Here is a 16730-nt window from a genome sequence, read left to right as displayed (position 1 = left end):
CAAACAGCAGGAGTCTTGTCAGCTGCACATACTTGACTACTCGAATGTAATCCTTTAGCAGTCCGTTGCTATAGATGATGAAACCCAATGCAGAAGTAACTAACTAGTCCTCAGATTAGCAAATGCCCAATATTGAAGGCTTCGAATTCCTAAAGAAATTCTCCAAAACAGGGAATAGAAGATTATTTTTTTTTTCTCGTCATGCAGAGGAGCCTTAAGTTTCAATGACTTCACCAACAACCACAGTATGCTACCTATGCAAATTCAAAGTTACAAGAGGATCGTCAGGCTTATGTGTTTCCAGCCATCTCATCTTTATAGGTGTCTTCCTTTTCCCCAAAGTTGCAAAAGGTTTTGTAAGAATCAGCTTTTAAAAAAGCAAGCTCTGTTGAGCTGGAGACAGTGAACACTGAAACAGTACAATCCCTTGTAGGTAAAGTTTCCTGCCGAGTTGAGTGTGTGATTGGTCAGCAAAACCTTAGTGAAATACTGAAAAAAAAAAAAAAATAATAATCTTGGAACACCTAAGCGATGAGAATATTATAAACTGATATGGACATACGAGACTGAAATAACTGCATTTACAAGGTTAGCCATATGAACTGCAGGGCTAAAACTTGGCATTCATACTTCGTTTGTGATTTAATGGTGAACATGAATGTTTTTCACATCTTACCATAAGCCCAGTTAAATCCATATAGATCTTACTGTAGACAGGCGTGCTTTTAATCCAGTCCCAAATTGACAGTACATGTGAAGAAAGGCTTATCTGGTGATACTACAGACACGTCCTAGACAAATTCCTCTCACAGCAACAGTGCAGGTGAGGTGCAGAAGAACAGTCAGGTAGGAGCCAGCCTTAACACCCCCAGAAAATTCTTCAGGGTTAAGTTTCAAATGCAGGATAAAGGTTTACATTATTGATGCGGAAAGCTCCCTACAACAGAAACCATGGTGGTTGAGGAGTCAAACTTGCCCAAGAGAAGCCGAGCAAGGACACCCTCGGCACATGAAACATCCAAACAGTTCGTCTGCGGTCGTTACAGGGCAGAGTCTTCACCCATTCAGCTCCTGCTTCCCTGCCCCAGTCTTTTCCTACTAAATTCTCTGACAAAAAAATGCAGCTACATCTCCATATAGACCACCTCTTCCTTCTGGCAGTAAACACTATATATGCAATCACAGAAAACAGAATTCTTTAACTGCTGCAAAAGCATTACAGAAGGTCGACTCATTTTTCTAGCCAATCACAAACCACCGAATTAATATCTAAATGAAACCAAAACTTTCTTTTCTTTTTGTGACAGAAGCTAATTGTGTTAGTTACGTAGAAAAGCAGCTCGTTACGGAATAATCGCCATATAGTAGTTTCAGCAACAGAAAAAGTGCAAGGAAGCACACATGAGGAAGTTCAGCTCCTTTGGAACACGGAGGTGTCGTACCCAGGGAGCCTGGGTGAGTTTCTGCTGAACTGCTACCCTTGCCCCATCTACATTTCTTTCAAAGAGCCCCTTTCAAGTTGCATTGAAGGAAACTACCAGCAAGTATTATGATACAAACAAACCAGAACAATGACCGGACGACAGAGCATCAGAGGTCTGCTTGGGAGGCTGAAAACAGTGCACGGACTTGTGGATGCAGTATGAGAACGCATACAGTGCTGGGCTGGAAACGCGTTCCGTTGTTGTGTTGAGAGATCATAGTACCTATGACCTTATCTGGGTTTAAGAGATTTCAGAAAGACCACACTTCAACTAAACTGAAGTAAAAAACCACAAACACCTGAAGGTCCTGTTGATGCAATCCGTGCCTAGAACTTTGGCTGATACAGAGAAACACGTCCGCTAAGGCACCCCGAGGCAATCTGACAGTGTGTTGGAGAAAACTTGGTTGTCAGTACCACATCACTGTGAGAGTAGAGGGAACGGATTTCTTTCAGTGGACTAGCTTCTTTGGGCAAACAGTCGACAAGTTCGCTGCAGTGTGCATCAAATCCCAACAAGCGGATCCCAAAACCATGCGGGGATGAAATCATTCGGCCATCAGGACTGAAACAGAGTTCTTTGATGTAACCCCGGCCCACATTGGCTTCTTCAATGCAATGAGTCAATCGCAGGGAACAACGAGGTGAGACAGGGCGCACAGGGGCTCCTTCCTGGAATTCATAGACACAAGTCCACTAAAGGGAGAGGCAGAGAGAGGAACATTGAAAGAAAGGTAAAGCACTGCGAATCCTCGTTCCCTCCCACTGCATGTTCAGTGAGTAATGCAGGAATGTCCTGTAAGTATTGGTTATCTACTCTTTGATAAGCGTGATGCGAAACACTGAAAACAGGCCACTTCCCTTGGCATCTCCTCCGCTTTGAACTAAGCAAAGCGGCTGTCTAGCATCAGAGCTGCTTTTTTAATTAAATGGATGCTAGATACAATATTTTTTAAATTTAGTTTCTATCTGCAAAGAACAAATCCTAATCCTTTGGCCAGGCACCTGCTCTAATTTAGTAAACATTTAAATGAAATCTACAATAAGTAGAACTCAGCCTACTGAAATTTACAACTGAACATTGACACTTTGTGTCCTTTACTTCAAAAGGAAAGAAATCTTCAAACAAGAGGGAAAGGGACTTTTCAGGGAATGTTATGAACAGCTCTGTAACCAGTTTGTTACTTGTGAGACAGCCAGAGACTTCAACGTGTAATCTAATTATCTAATCTCAAACCAAATGCAAAACCAGCTCTATGACAAAGTTTAATCATGTTGAAAGACTCAATTTCAGCCACAAGACAAAAGAAGTGTTCTTAGTTTTGCTTCATGTATTCCACTGAAATAAACACAAAGGGGACAATACTAATAAATATTAACAGAAGGGAGTAAGGCAGACACTAGGACTACGGGAAATTATACCTACATCTATCATCAGTACCACTATAACCCAGTATAATACTTGCATTTTCAAAAAATTTGGTGTTGTATAGTAGTTTACAGAACCAGCATTAAGATTTGTAACAAATCTGCTAGGCTTTCATTCAGTCCTCTACACATCTGTAAGAAGTCACCATAACTAAGACTGCCTTTCCTCTAAAAAAAACCCCACAAATTAAAAAAATAACAACAATCACTCCCCCAAAATACCCAAAACCAAACCAAACCCAACTTACATCAGCTATCAAATTAACTAAACTGATTTTATTATTGGTCAAGCATTCAAAGAATCACTTGTCCTTTTGGAAAACAAGTCTCAAACCTCTGTGTCAGTGTTCTGCACAACTGTCACGCACCGCTAACTTTGAAATAACCCTAGGCAAAAAAAAAAAAAAAAAAAGTGCTTGCAAAAGGACCATCTGGCGGAATCCAGGTGTTCTGAAGGCTCTGGTTGGGCTTTAAGTTCTAAGTGAACTTGAGTTAACCTGGAAGGTGGTACTTCAGAAGTAGGTGCTCCCAAACACAACCTGCTCTCTCAGACTCGGTCTTTTCCGAGTTCAAGTGTCCTATATTTTGGCAGGTACATATTTTTAAGGCATGTATTTGGCAGCACAGGTACGGCCTGAAAACTTTTAAGAGAGCTGTGACCTACATAATATAGTCTGTGAAGGAGCTGGGCAACGGGAGTACTGAATACAGGATACAAAGTCATATGAGGTTATAAAAAAAAAAAAAATTCATCATCTTGATGTGAAATTAATGCACTTGTAAGCAGAAATAACTGACTAGTTTATTCAAATGCAAACGTACCCCCCAAAACAAGGAAATTTCAATATAGCCATATGATTGATATATCTACTCAAAGTACTTAAAAAAAAAAAACCAAACCAAAAACCACCACTGTTTTACCTCCTGGTCATCCGTATTACTTGAGCACCGAAGAAGCGTAGCCCACCCTTTTGGATGTAGCTGTAGTGATGTAATGCAGTTGCCTCGATCTCTTTCTCCAGGAACTTCTGGTGTTAAGACCTCCAAACTATTTCTAGGTGATCCACCTAGCAGAAGGGGAAGGCAACTGTTAAGTCTCAATGAAGTCCATACATCGATCGTCACCCCTCTCATCAGCCTACTGATGACACTTGCATCCGAGTGCTAGAAAAGACAGCACCTTTATAAAAGGATAAATCAAAAGAGCAGTGATATGAACAAGGGAGGCCGATACCAATGAGCTCAGTCTTGCTTTCAAATAGCTTCTACTTTGAAATCTGCCTTCAAAGACCTGCATTAAATCACCTCCTATTGTGAGCTAAGTCAGAGCTAACTTTCCACACACATGCTCTTCATTATCATTAAAAAAAAAAAAAAAAAAGTATCAAGAGTGAGGGTTTTTTGTAAGAACCGCTGGTTCTCAAACTTGTATGATGTCCTTTCCAAATCCTTTCCAAAGTCTGCTCAACCGCATGCAGCTTGCCTCCCTTTTCCCCCCTCACTGCTAGAAAGCTTTTCACAGATAAATCATGCCTGGCATCCAGATAAGGCTCCTCCTTTTGTTAAGTACGTCTGAGTAACTTAACAACCATGAGTAGGTAAAACTTAACATTACACTTATTTTAAATTGCATATGGTTCACAAAGTGTTTACCGATTTGCCAAATTCACATTGATGCTATGAAGGTTTATCCTAGATTCAGAGGAAGCCTGATAAACACGGGGTCATCAGTCTTCATAGGTCTGCCGTGAGGTATGACTTCATTTGTAATTAAAACTTCACATAACAGTCTGTCCACATTTAAGATCTGTTTGCGTGCTATTTTTTTGTTCGTTTTTTTTTGTTGTAAGATCTGTTTGCATGGCCTTTTTCCACGCTATTGGCTCCTCATGGAGAAACTGCAGATACACATGCCCATCATTAAGAGAAACAAAAAGCAAAACATAGCTCTTGTTGGGGATTTTTCGGGGGTTGGAGTGGGGTGTGGGGTTTTTTTTTCCCCTAAAGGTCATTCACACAAACTTTGTTCGAGGAAAAAACGCAAGGAAAAGGGAGCACCTCTAGGTAACAACAATAATGTATGAATATTAAAATAAAGATCCTGTTGCTGTTATCAGATTTCTTGGGATAAAAAACTGATTAGATCCCCAGACTGTGGTGTGCAGCAGTATTTCATTGGTTTAACACAAGTCATAGCAACGCTATTATTTTAAAAGTCACAGAGACAAAAAAGCCGCTTTTCACTATTATGCACTTTTAGATGTAAGTCAAAATCCATGATTTTTTATTTTTTTAATCTTTTCCTACCTTCTCGCTGGGAGGACCGTGACATGTGTTTCTCAGACACTGGACCTGAATCATTTTGGTGACACGGTGAACCAACAGCTCGAGGACCAGAAGAACCTGATGACGTTATGTCTGCAAACAGCATCAGCTACGTGAACAAAACAGCTAAGCACAGCGCGCTTGTGCGCATCCCTCAACCCTCCTCAGAAATGTTAAGTAAAGGGGAAGGGGAAGGCATCTTGTAAAGAAAACAATTTTCAAAGCTCAGTTTATAGGCTAAAATGACCGTGGTCTTTGTGCCTCCTACAAATAAAACTGCCAGCACAACAAACTCTACTGGGGATAAGAGAGGAGCTGCCTTCCTTCCTTCCTTCTTACGCACCATCATCACCAGAGGCTGGGGTATGAATTTTTCCCCAGGCCACTCCCTTTATATCCTGACACCCCAAACGGCAGAGTTTCTGTCTGGATTTTGTTCTGTTACTGCCAGAAAGCAGGAGCAAGCAAGCAGCGAGACTTCAGAGGAGGCGATTCCTCCAGGTCTGGCTGTCAAGGGCAACCACACCGTTACACATCAGTCAGTAGTAGCTGCTGCAGCTCACACCCGCTCAGCCTGCTCAACACCGGCTTCGGGTTTTTCATTACAGGACCAAGGACAGTAGATAAATAAAGCTAGAGACAAAGCTAGTGACAAAATTATAGAGGTTGTAGCCTGTAGCACTGAAGTCCTGCCACCAGAAATCACCCTAGACACTTTACTCAACAGTAGGTGTGTGTGACCCCTGAACAAAAGAGCAGCTACCACGCCAAAGCATTCTTCAGCAGAATCCTTCCAACTCCACCTCTGCCGCCTTTTGCTAGCCAAGAGTATCCCGTAAAACAACCTCTAACACAGAAGCCACCACGGCCTTCCATAAGCATTCACCTGAACTTGAGGTTGTCCTCCTAGCTCTTAAAATTGGGTAGCTGCCAACCTCTAAAGATTTGTTTAGGTCAAGGTCGTGCAAAATCAGAAGATATCCAGAGGAGGTTGAGATCAGCATTTTGGAACAGTCTGGCGTCAGCCTCATTCGCATAAGAAAACGGGTGTGAAAAAACTTCTTGTGGGGACATCCATCTTCCGTGCACCTGGGCAGCGAACAAAAGCAAAAGAAGTGGCTGCAATTAGCTTTGATTCAAGCACCTAATGATGTTCAGAAAGTCCAAGATGCACTAAGCATCCTTCTTCATTCTTTGAGTACTGCTTTACACTACTTAAATCAGATTTTAATGAAACGACACAAGTCACATTTTCATACTAGCACAGCAGCGAAGACAGAACCTTTTCAAAAAGGAAGGACTACGTTTTGGCCCATCAGCAAGAAAAGCTCTCCTTTTAGCTACTGGACTATTACCATATAAAGGTGATCCAAGTTCTCAATAAGGGTTATAAACTAATCTCAGTATTTAAGAACGCGTTAGAGCAACATTCAAAGCAGCAGGCTTTCAGTCTTGTGCAGAAGAACCCTACCCTTTTGTTTGTATTCTAGAAACACAACGGCACGAACACAGCCACGTACCTGTTTGTGTCCCAAATGATCACATTTCCATCAAACCCGGATGTCACTAGTAATCTCGTATTGGTATCATACTCGATGTTCTTAACCCAGCTGGTGTGACCATGTAAAGTGCACACTTTAGTGTTCAGCTTTCTCAAATCCCAAAGTGCTATTGTAGTGTCATCAGAACAGGTCGCAAAGAGTCGATTATCTAGAAACCTGAAAACGGGAGAGAAACACTGTGGCTGCTCAGTGCCTTTTAAATATTCCTACGCAGAAATCTAAGCTATCACAGAAATAAGAGTGATCACACACACACACAAAAAAAAAAAAAAACCCACACAGCAAAATATTTGCCAATAAAACAGTTCAATTAATAACCAGTTATGTGGGATACCAACCAGTAGTACATCTGTAGTAGCCAACAAGTAAACCCACAGAAGCATGGCTGAAGGTTTTTGGGTGGGTTTGTTTTTTTTTTTTTTTTTTATGATTCATGTAAAGATCACACAACCACCAAACCACCAGTGGAACAAATGCTCACACAGAATCTGTGTGGTAACCAAATTAGTTACCCATCTGGAAAATACTCAGGTTTAAACTTACCAAGTCTTTACAAGACACAAACGTCCTAAGGACTGGTCAGCTTTGACACCACTGCATTTCTGCCAGATTCTTTCACTATTACAGACAGGCAGCACCAGAAGACACGGGAATTCCATCATCACTTCAGACTACACAAGATCCTATCAGCTCGTAATTAAGCACACGCTCTTCTTAACTCTCATTTCTACCTACGTATTCTTCCCCTGCTATACTGTAAATCTTCCTCTCTTCTCCACCACAAACATAACTCAAAGGAGGCTTTTAAAATAAAGATCACCTTTTGTTAGTCCTCTACCGCTTTTAAACCTTGCTGCTCTGTATGGCACACATTCCGCTAGCTCAGCCGAAACACACGGTGCCCACGTCTCCCTTAGCAACGCCTGAACACCCCCACCTCTGAGGTGGTCCGTACCACACACGGTTGCCTTGGCATGCGATGTAGTCAGCCCCCAACGAAAGCTCTCACCGGATCTTGTCCCCAAGTGGCACAGGCAGCAGTGGAACCACCTGTCCTGGGAACGCTCAGCACCAGGCTTCTCAGGGCGCTGGTGAGGCAACCCAAAGCCCTGGGCTAACCAGCAGGCTGTTACAGATGACAGGTCTCCCAAAGGCCCTTTCCAAGAAGTCCTCCTGCCACTCTTGTGACGCAGCCACAGCCCTGCACAGATGCCCGGGGCTCACCGCACGTCTGCACCGAGCACACCTCAAAGCTGGCCCTGTGGTTTTCCACGCAGTATTGCTATCTTGGAAACATGTACCAGATTTCAAACCGAACACTGGCCGCTGTTTGCACGTTTCCCTAGAACCGTAACTTCATTCCATCCTTGCTCATCTTTTGCTTTGGAGCCTGTCCACCCCCGCAGTGCCCCAGGAGCATGGCTCGCTGCAGCTGCAGAGCCAGGAGGAGCCATGCAGACCTCCCACATCAAGGAATGTTTGGTACCACCTGGACAACCTCAATGCTCTCCATTAAAAACCAAGGGACCCATCCCTTCTGCCTTTTCTTCCCCCACACTACTACAGTTCATGTGTTTGAAGCAGACACACAAAGTTGGGCTTTTCAAATGTGCGAAACCAGGTACACGTATCAAAGTGCAAGTGCACAGCACTGTTGAGGGTAGAGAATTTCAGATCATCTTTGGAAGTAGCAGCTGCACAAGTGGCACAAGCTACCCAAATTTACCAACTCCTTTAATACAGTTGTACATGTGAGATTTGAGTGGTTTGAGTTGGAATCACAACATTCCTACACGGATCAGGTTAAGTACTTAGCCTGCTCAGGTGGCAATTCTTTACCACGATCATTTCTGGTCTTCAGCCAAAAGTCAATGTATGTATCACTCTTGCCTGGAGTCACATGAAGCAGCCTGACCACCTTCAAATCATTACAGAATGAAAGAATAGCTGATGTGAAAACACTCTATCAGAAAGAAGGGGATAGAAGGGCTAGAATTCAGCACTGAATTTAGAAGTTACTGAAGCAAACACACGACTTTTCAAAAACAGCTACTGAGGACAAGCCTTTGTTTGAAAGCGCACCTAGACAAATTATTTGGTTCAGGGAGAAAAATCACTGGATAGAATTATTTCACAGATCAATGTTTATCATGCTCCATTCCCACTGCAATTTATGCATGCCCTTTTAGGAGGACAAAGCATACTGGTTTAGGTTTGTAATTCATGCCTGAAGAAGGCACTTGGGAAAAAAAAAAAAAAGAGCCCCACCTGACGTAAAAGGGAAAATAAAACCTATCTGAGTAACACCAGAAGCAGCTTCACATGAATGCTAAGGCAAGAACAATCTAGCAGAGACGTGTTGTTACCCCTAGAAACAGCATTTTATCTCTTTAAGACTTGGAACCAGACTACATCATGTAAAAATAGCAACAACCTCAATGAAAAATAACCAACTACAATGGGAAGAATCCCACAGTTCAGATTTTCAGGGCAAGTCAAACAGTACACCTCTTGCCTGTAAAAATCCAACGTTTGCCTTTACCTTGGATGCTACAGGCAACCCTGCTTCACCCACCACAAACAGGTTTTGGAAGAAATTGACTGGGAGGTACAAATGATACTGGACAGCTTTCATATAGGGGATGGCCAAGTAGACTAGGATTCACTTGAAAAACAGCTCCTTTAAGGTGCGTATGACGCTGGCACATAAAACTGACTGGCACGGAGAAAGTAAATAGAGATTATCTTCCTCCTTAAGAAAACAAAAAAACTTAAGAGGGCCTCAAACTAACCTAGCAATTTTTAAAAAAACACTAACAAATACTCCGTGAAACACAGCTGTGCCCCGGAGCTCTGTTACGGGAGAGTTTTAGGTAAGCTCAAAACCTGATCAAATTCAGGTGGAAATACAATGTCTGCTTCAGACGATTACGCACAAATCTGCAGTGACTGTGGCAGAGCAATTACTTGCTTTTAAAAAGAAAAAGAGAGGAGGAAAAATGGAAGTATCTATAGCGAATTGGACAAATCTGGGTAAGAAGCTAAGCTAATTAGGTGTAACTAAACCCAACTGTAAACCATTGTTCAAAGCATATAAGAAGTTTTACTATGTGTTAAGAGGTGTGCTAGCTGTGTGGATCTGGGACCTAGCGTCCATCTCTGTGCAGAGACGCAACAAACAAGTACCTCTGTGTGTGTGGACTGGCTCTTGCAGACTGTGTGAAGTACCCAGATTTGCTGGAAGATGACCACCACATGCTTCCTTGCTGGTAAGTACCTCTGAGGCACCTGCGACAGGGCACAGTGGTAACGGTGTTTGGTTTTTCGGTGCTTATTACAAGGAATTTCTGTAGTGCTACAGTGCCTGGTGTCCTACTCACTAAGCGGAAACAACACTCCAGGTAATGCTGTACTAATCATCTGTTACCAAATACAGCTAACTTCCTTGTAGGCAAGTTTGTAACAACACACAAATGCCGGGGACATGCTGGAAAACAGAAAAAGATGCCAACATCCTACAAAGGCAAAACAAAGCTTTAGGAAGCATTTTAAAGGAAAGCAGAAGAGTTTACTACACATTGCCAGTCTGGTAATTAACAGTAGATCTGAGAGTTATCTGCTTGGAGGTAGTACCGGTATAATTATCAAACTACAGAGAGAAAAGACATTTAAGGACCAAGAACGGATGTACAAAGCCTCACAGACAGCCAAAGTCGAAAGAAAGGTATGAATAAGAGAAAAAAGTGGCAGGAAGTTTCAGTGCTGTTCTCAACCAAGTAATAAGATAAATTTTCAAGACCAGCACAGCTGACTGCAACAGAGAGAGCTAAACAGTCAAGGGGCATGCAGCAGAACTCTCTTTGTAAAACATGACCCAGACTCACTCACTTCAAACCCTAGCAAGAGCAGTATGGATGTAAGGATCAGATACTGAATCAGGGATGTATGAAAATCACAATAAATCCGGTTTGCCTTTGCCTTCCAATCTCTCGGTAACATGGCTTTATTTCGCACCCAGCTTTATCTAAAAACTACGCACGTTTAAAGCACAACCACTGGCATGCAAGACGCGAAAAGCTGTATTTCCTTACAGGAAAGCATGTTCTCAACGTCTCTTCTTCTATTTGTGCCAGCTAGCCCCAGCTTTTACTTCAGCTTTTCTGAAAGAAATCCAACTGATGTAAAACTTCAGCCTCTTGAAAAAGGACAAGCAGTTTCAGGAAAACATCAGTTTCTCTGACAAATGTGTAAAGGCACTGGCACCCCTCATTCAGCTCTTTTGAGAGGAAACGCTCAGATTGCTTCCACAAGTTTTCTTGGGGGATTTTTCGTTTGGGTTTAGGGTTTGGGTTGGGTTGGGTTTTTTGCTTTGAGAATCTGAGTGAAGACAGGCTGCAACATGGTCCACAAGATTAAGAAGTGCCTTAAGTTCACATGTCAAAGTCTATCCTCAGACCCAGAGCAGCTACAAATAATAGAAATTAAAAGGAAAAACACTACATGACAAAAATACTGAAGGTCTGGGTTCCTGTGCTTGCTGATTCCCACTTCATCCTAAGAATCAGACAAAGGATTTAAACCATAAAGACTGAGTTTAAGTTGAATTGAGGAAGCCTTTCCCCTTTCCCAGCTCTTCTATAGCATACCTGTATCTAAAGCAGCCAATCTTTCTTCGGAAATCTCTATGCAACTATGGCAGTTACGCTTACAATTCAAAATACCAGCTGTATTCACATGAATAGCTACAGTCTCAGACTTGCCAAAATCAAACACTACCTGTTACGTTGACTTACTATGTTCACGCAGGGCATTCCAAAGGGCAGGTAAACCAGGTAGTAGTAACTTAACACTCTTCCCGTCCCCAAAACTGCAGCTCCTCCACCAACAAAACCACCTGTCAGCATTATATACCGCCACTTTCAGACTCCTCCTCTTCCCCCTTCCAGCATTTCCCGACCTCCAGTGCCAAAGAGAAGGAAAATGGCACAAAGCACACTGCAACCTAACGGCATCGCAAAACCCACGCTCTCCAAGCAAGTGCCCAACACAAACTTACCACGCTGTTGTAAGAAAAGCATCTATGGCGGAGACAAAATATTCCTTCTGACCTACCTGATGTTATTGACACAGTCCTCATGAGCTTCGGAGAGAGTTTTGATGTGCTTTGAAGATATTGGGTCAAAAAGCAGTACTTCAGTCTGTTCACAAGCAACAGTCAGCACTGACCTGCAGGGTAGCAGAACAAAGCAGAAACATTTGTATTCAGTAAGAGACACGACACCTGTGCGCATCCAGCTACCTCCCTTTCCCTGTCCTCACAGAAACACAGCTTCACCATCAATTAGCTTAGCTTTCTGCTTACGCTGCAGAGAGTTTGCAGCAGTGTTGATATTTTTGTACTGCCTTCTTGCAGATGCCTATTCTCCGGCACCTAACACACAAAACACGCAGAAAATACCACGGTGTTTTATTCCGGAGAACTTAACTTCTCTAACTCCTTTTTGAGAGACCGTGACTCTTCTCCTACCTGGCTGTGGCACAGCTGGTGCATTTGCTGGAAAGACCACATGATCTTTTAATTAACTTTTTTTTTTTAACATGAAAGGTGGTTTTTTTTGTTATGTACTTCACAGATCCAACGATGGCATTATTTAAATCACACACTTAAGTGTGTTTTGGGGTTGTGGGGTTGTTGGTTGGTTTTTTTTTTCAGAAGTTACTTGAGGGAGATTTGCCCCAACACTGCAGTGAGTGCATGAACTCCATGGTTCCTGCCTGGGAAGAAAGAAGAATCAAAGCGCTGGCATGAAAACCTGCTGTGTCACTCATGTGGGGATTATTTGCTTCATGCTGCAGGAAAGAAAAATCATTTAAAAAAAAAAAAAAAAGACAACAGCATCTACTCTGGAATTCTACTGCAGATTTCCCAGACGACTGTGCCCATGCCATGGTATCCTCTGTCCGTTCCCTGGCAACACTTTTTTTTTTTTTTTTTTTTGGGGGGGGGGGGGGGGGGGGAGGGGCACGTGCATAAGCCAACAACCCGCGAGCCACCTTCGGATAACTTACACTCTGTCACTGCGCTAACCCAACATAGGGTAAGAACCCTCTCCCATCTCCCTCCTTTTATCAGCTATGACAATATTTCCCCCCCCTAAGACCTTAACAGACGTCACCCCAGCCACACCACCACTTTTGTAACGAGCAGCCAGCGCCGAAGTCCACCAGCCAGCTTCTCGAGGTTAAAAACATACCGTCTCCTTATCTCCTTCCGTAACACTGCCTTTGACAGCAAATTTAGTTTGGCACCCACCCAAAAGCAGCATAAAGATGACATTCAGACTGTGTATTCAGAAGAAGCGTTTTTAAAGTGAACTGCAAAGCATAGCGTCCTTCCCCAATAATCCAAACTCAAGCAGCTCTGCTGACAGCGTGCATTTTGCTACATCACAGTACGAAGCCAGTAAATGCTAAAGGCAGAAGACCGGTTCAAACATTTCTTCCAAATGCCTAGACTTTCTGCGGCTGAGTCATTTTTTCACTGAAACCTTACATAACAAAGTTTTTAAAAGTTTTTTGAATGAGCAAGAAGTCATGCTATCAGACATTACAAGCTATTAACTACAAAGAAAAAGAGTCTTCTGACAAAAGGTATCGTTTTCTAAATGCAGTAGTGGTGGTGTGCCGGTCAAAGGCAGCAACAGCAGGGCACTGGCATCAGTTTAAATTGGGCGTTAGTAGAGAGTCAGGCTGGGAACATGGCTCATCGTTATCCATGCTTTTTGAGATGGATTTCACAACCACGCTGCCATTACTACTCTTAGGACACAGAACAACCCAGATCAAGACTTAGTACTTTAGTGCATCACCTAATTCACTTGCCAAAACCAGAACAAATTCCAAGAACTACAACTTCAAGGACATTAATTCTTTTAAAGAAAAAAAAAAAGAAAACCCAAACAAAACACCAGCATCTTTTCTTTCCCACACGAAGACCTCTGTGTATCCATTTAAAGGTTTTCTCAGAGGAAAAAAAACCAGGACTTTGTCCAGAATACACGTTATTTGTGAATGAGTCCAGAGAGATCTCTGCAGAGCATTCACAGGGGTCCCAACAAGCACAGAAAACACCAACTTCGCAGCATGGGCAGCCTGTCTGGCTTTGCACCAGCCTCTCCCGGGCTGTTGACACATACTGGGTTCACGTACATTGAAGAAGTCCAAGTACGGTGACAGTGAACGGTGGCCTGCTAAACTAGTGAAGCTGACCTCCAGGAAAGCTGAGAAGTTCCTCTGACCAGTACAGCAGTGTTAAGGCAAGAGGGCAGCCACCTGCTGTCCACAAAGTCAGCGCTTGAGGAGCAGCATCCCAAGGGCAGGCTGGACCTAACCGGCAGCACTCACCCAGCCGAAAGGCCAGACTCCCGGCGTGGCCCAAGAACAGTGCTTTGAGGAGCCAGAAGCCAACAGAAGGGGCAAGGAACAACGATGCAGCACCAACAACCACAGCTGGTTCCCCTGAGAGAGGCTCCAGGGAGACCAGAAGTCTCCATCGCACAGGACGGGTCTGACCAGGTCTTGTGACTGCTCCAAGCCAAGCCTAACCAGCAAAGGCTCATGCAGAAGCGAGCATGGTTTGGGCTGTTTCACTTATTGAAATATTAAAGTAAAGGTATTAAAGGCGACTGAGGTTCAGTGTCATGGCCCCAACCTACGCCCAACACCACTTGCAGCCTCCTGGGCCAAGCCCTGCAGCCACGCAAAACGCCAGGTCTGCGGACGCGTTCCTTCGGCAGCAGAACTTTTTTGCTGGGCTCGTTTTCGGCCAGGGAAGGTCCCTGCTTCAGCTCACCATACAGCCTCACAAGCATCAGGCACAAGGGGGGGGGGGGCAGGCAGAACCCAAAAATCGCCCTTTTTGCCAGAAACACGCACAAATAACCTTAAAGCGCAGCCCAGGTGTACTGCTACTACAGCTGACGATTCCCACACCAGTACGGAACATCCGCCTGCGGGGTATTCTTGCAATTCAGTCACCGTGGCTAAGCCAGCAGAGCAATCCCACCCAGCTTCTTTGTGCCGCCAAGTACAGCGGCCAGGACCCCGGCGCCCTGCCAACCTTAAGCACACACACGGCTGGGGAATCTACAAAATAAATGGTTTTCCAGCAACAGTCACCTGGGAATGGTTTTGATTGTTTCCGGAGCTTAAACTTTATCCTCTTGAGAAAAAGAGAGGAACAAATAAGGAGTTGAACCTCAGATTTACAGCACAACCATGGCAAAACCATCACCAGTTCAGGTGCTCCTGGAAACCAGAGCTCTGTCTTGATGAAAATTCACTGAAAATAGAAAAAGCAGACCAGCCAGCGAGGGTGACAAAGATTTTAATTCTGGCTTATCCACACCGTGAGACCACCCCAGGCTGCAAGAAAACGTCAGCTACAAGCACAGCGTGCGCCAGAAGGGATGCCAGCATCTCCTGCCCAGCTGGCTGGGCCCCGAGCCGGGGCGCCAGGGCTTGCTCGGCTCCGGCCGAACCCGGCCGCCGCCCGCTGCCGCCGGTACAGCCGCGTACCGCAACGCGGGAGCCCTCGGTGCGTAACCACGTCCCGCGCCCGGCAGCGCCCGGGGCGGCCCGACAGGCTCCCGCCGCCCTAAAGCCACGGTGCCCCAGCCCGGCTCTCCGCCCTGCGCCTCGGCCGCGGCCTCCGCTCCTGCGGGCAGGGCCGCGGAGGCGCCGGCGCACCCCCGGGCAGCGGGCCCAGGCCGCGGCCTCCGCCCCGGGCCCCCCCACCCCACCCCGGGGCCTCCCGCGGAGCCCGGCCGGGCGGGTGCGTGCACCCCGCCGCTCGCTCTGCCCGGGACGGCGGGGCCCGGGGCAGCCCCACGCGCGGCCCGTACCCGTCGGGCGAGTACTCCAGGTTGAAGACGGCGCCGTGCGTGCGGGTGCTGAGGTACACGGAGTCGGCGGGCTGGATGGAGCCGTACAGCCCGGTCATGGCGCGGAAGGTATCCCGCGCCGGGTCCACGGCGGCGCTGCGGCCCAGGCAGCGCCCGCGCAGCCAGCCGAACAGCCCGCCGCCGGGGGCGGGCCGCGGGGGGGCGGCCGGCGGCTCCATGCCGGCGGGCGAGCCGGGCCCCGGGACGGCCGGGCCGCTGGCCCCTGCCCGGGGGACCTTCGCCTCCGCGCTCATCGCGCCGCCCGCCGCCCTCCGCCCTGCCGGCCGCCCCGCGCCTGCGCGCCGCCCCACGTGACCGCGGCGGGGCCGCGTCTTCCGGGAGCCGCCGCCGCCGCGCCCGGCCGGAGCGCCCGTCCCTCCGCCGGGGAAGCGACGCGGGGCACCGGGTCGGCGCGAGCCCAGACACGCGTCACCCGCCGAGCGCCCGGACCGCGGCCTCCCCGAGCACGGCAGCGGAGCCGCCGGTTATCCCGGGAGTCTCGCCGGGCGCAGCGGGGAGGGAAGGCGCCTGGCGCTGCCCCTGTCACCCGTCTACGCGGTCCGAAACATGCCGCGCTCGGTGCGGCGGTGCGAGCCCGGTGCGGAGTGCGAGCCCGGTCCGTCCGTCGGGGCGCGGGCACCGGGAGCGCCGCCGGGCGTGCCGTGCTGCCCATCGCGTGGGCTCCGGGCTTTGCGCGCAGTCGATGCAACGAGCTATGCGATCGGACGCGGCAGAAAAGGCAGTTCTGGTGCCTGTGCGCCCCGCCCCCCCCCCCGGCGTTCTCACGGCCGATACCGTGGCTCTCCAGCTCCTGGCGATGCTCTTCGGTGATGGCAGCTCGAGAGACTGCAAGAGCGAACTCCAGCGCTGGCCAGCTCCCAGTATACAATGGTCTGTGAGAAGACACAACCCAGAGGTAGCACAGACAGCCCCAGTAAACAAGTCTTAACTGGCTGACCACCTTTTATGCTCCGCAAACCAAAGAGATGG

At 46.5% G+C, this 16730-nt stretch overlaps 1 protein-coding gene across 2 annotated transcripts; it reads right to left on the bottom strand.

Annotated features, from left to right (window-relative positions):
* Positions 1–617: 617 nt before the first annotated feature.
* On the bottom strand, positions 618–16034 carry DCAF10 (DDB1 and CUL4 associated factor 10). 2 transcript variants are annotated; one of them, XM_055791025.1, is made up of 7 exons: positions 15702–16034; positions 11911–12024; positions 6757–6954; positions 6123–6325; positions 5219–5329; positions 3833–3978; positions 618–2155 (listed from the first exon to the last, which is right to left on the bottom strand). In XM_055791025.1, the coding sequence occupies exons 1-7, from the start codon at positions 15992–15994 to the stop codon at positions 1811–1813; spliced, it is 1410 nt and encodes a 469-aa protein (XP_055647000.1). In that variant the 5' UTR covers positions 15995–16034; the 3' UTR covers positions 618–1810. The 2 variants fall into 2 exon arrangements, with proteins under 2 accessions (XP_055647000.1, XP_055646998.1); XM_055791023.1 differs by having other exon boundaries at positions 618–2179; positions 15702–16031.
* Between the last annotated feature and the right edge of the window lie 696 nt (positions 16035–16730).

This window comes from Falco peregrinus, chromosome Z, assembly GCF_023634155.1.
Source record: "Falco peregrinus isolate bFalPer1 chromosome Z, bFalPer1.pri, whole genome shotgun sequence".
NCBI lineage: Eukaryota > Metazoa > Chordata > Aves > Falconiformes > Falconidae > Falco > Falco peregrinus.
This window is presented reverse-complemented; position numbering and strand designations above follow the sequence as displayed.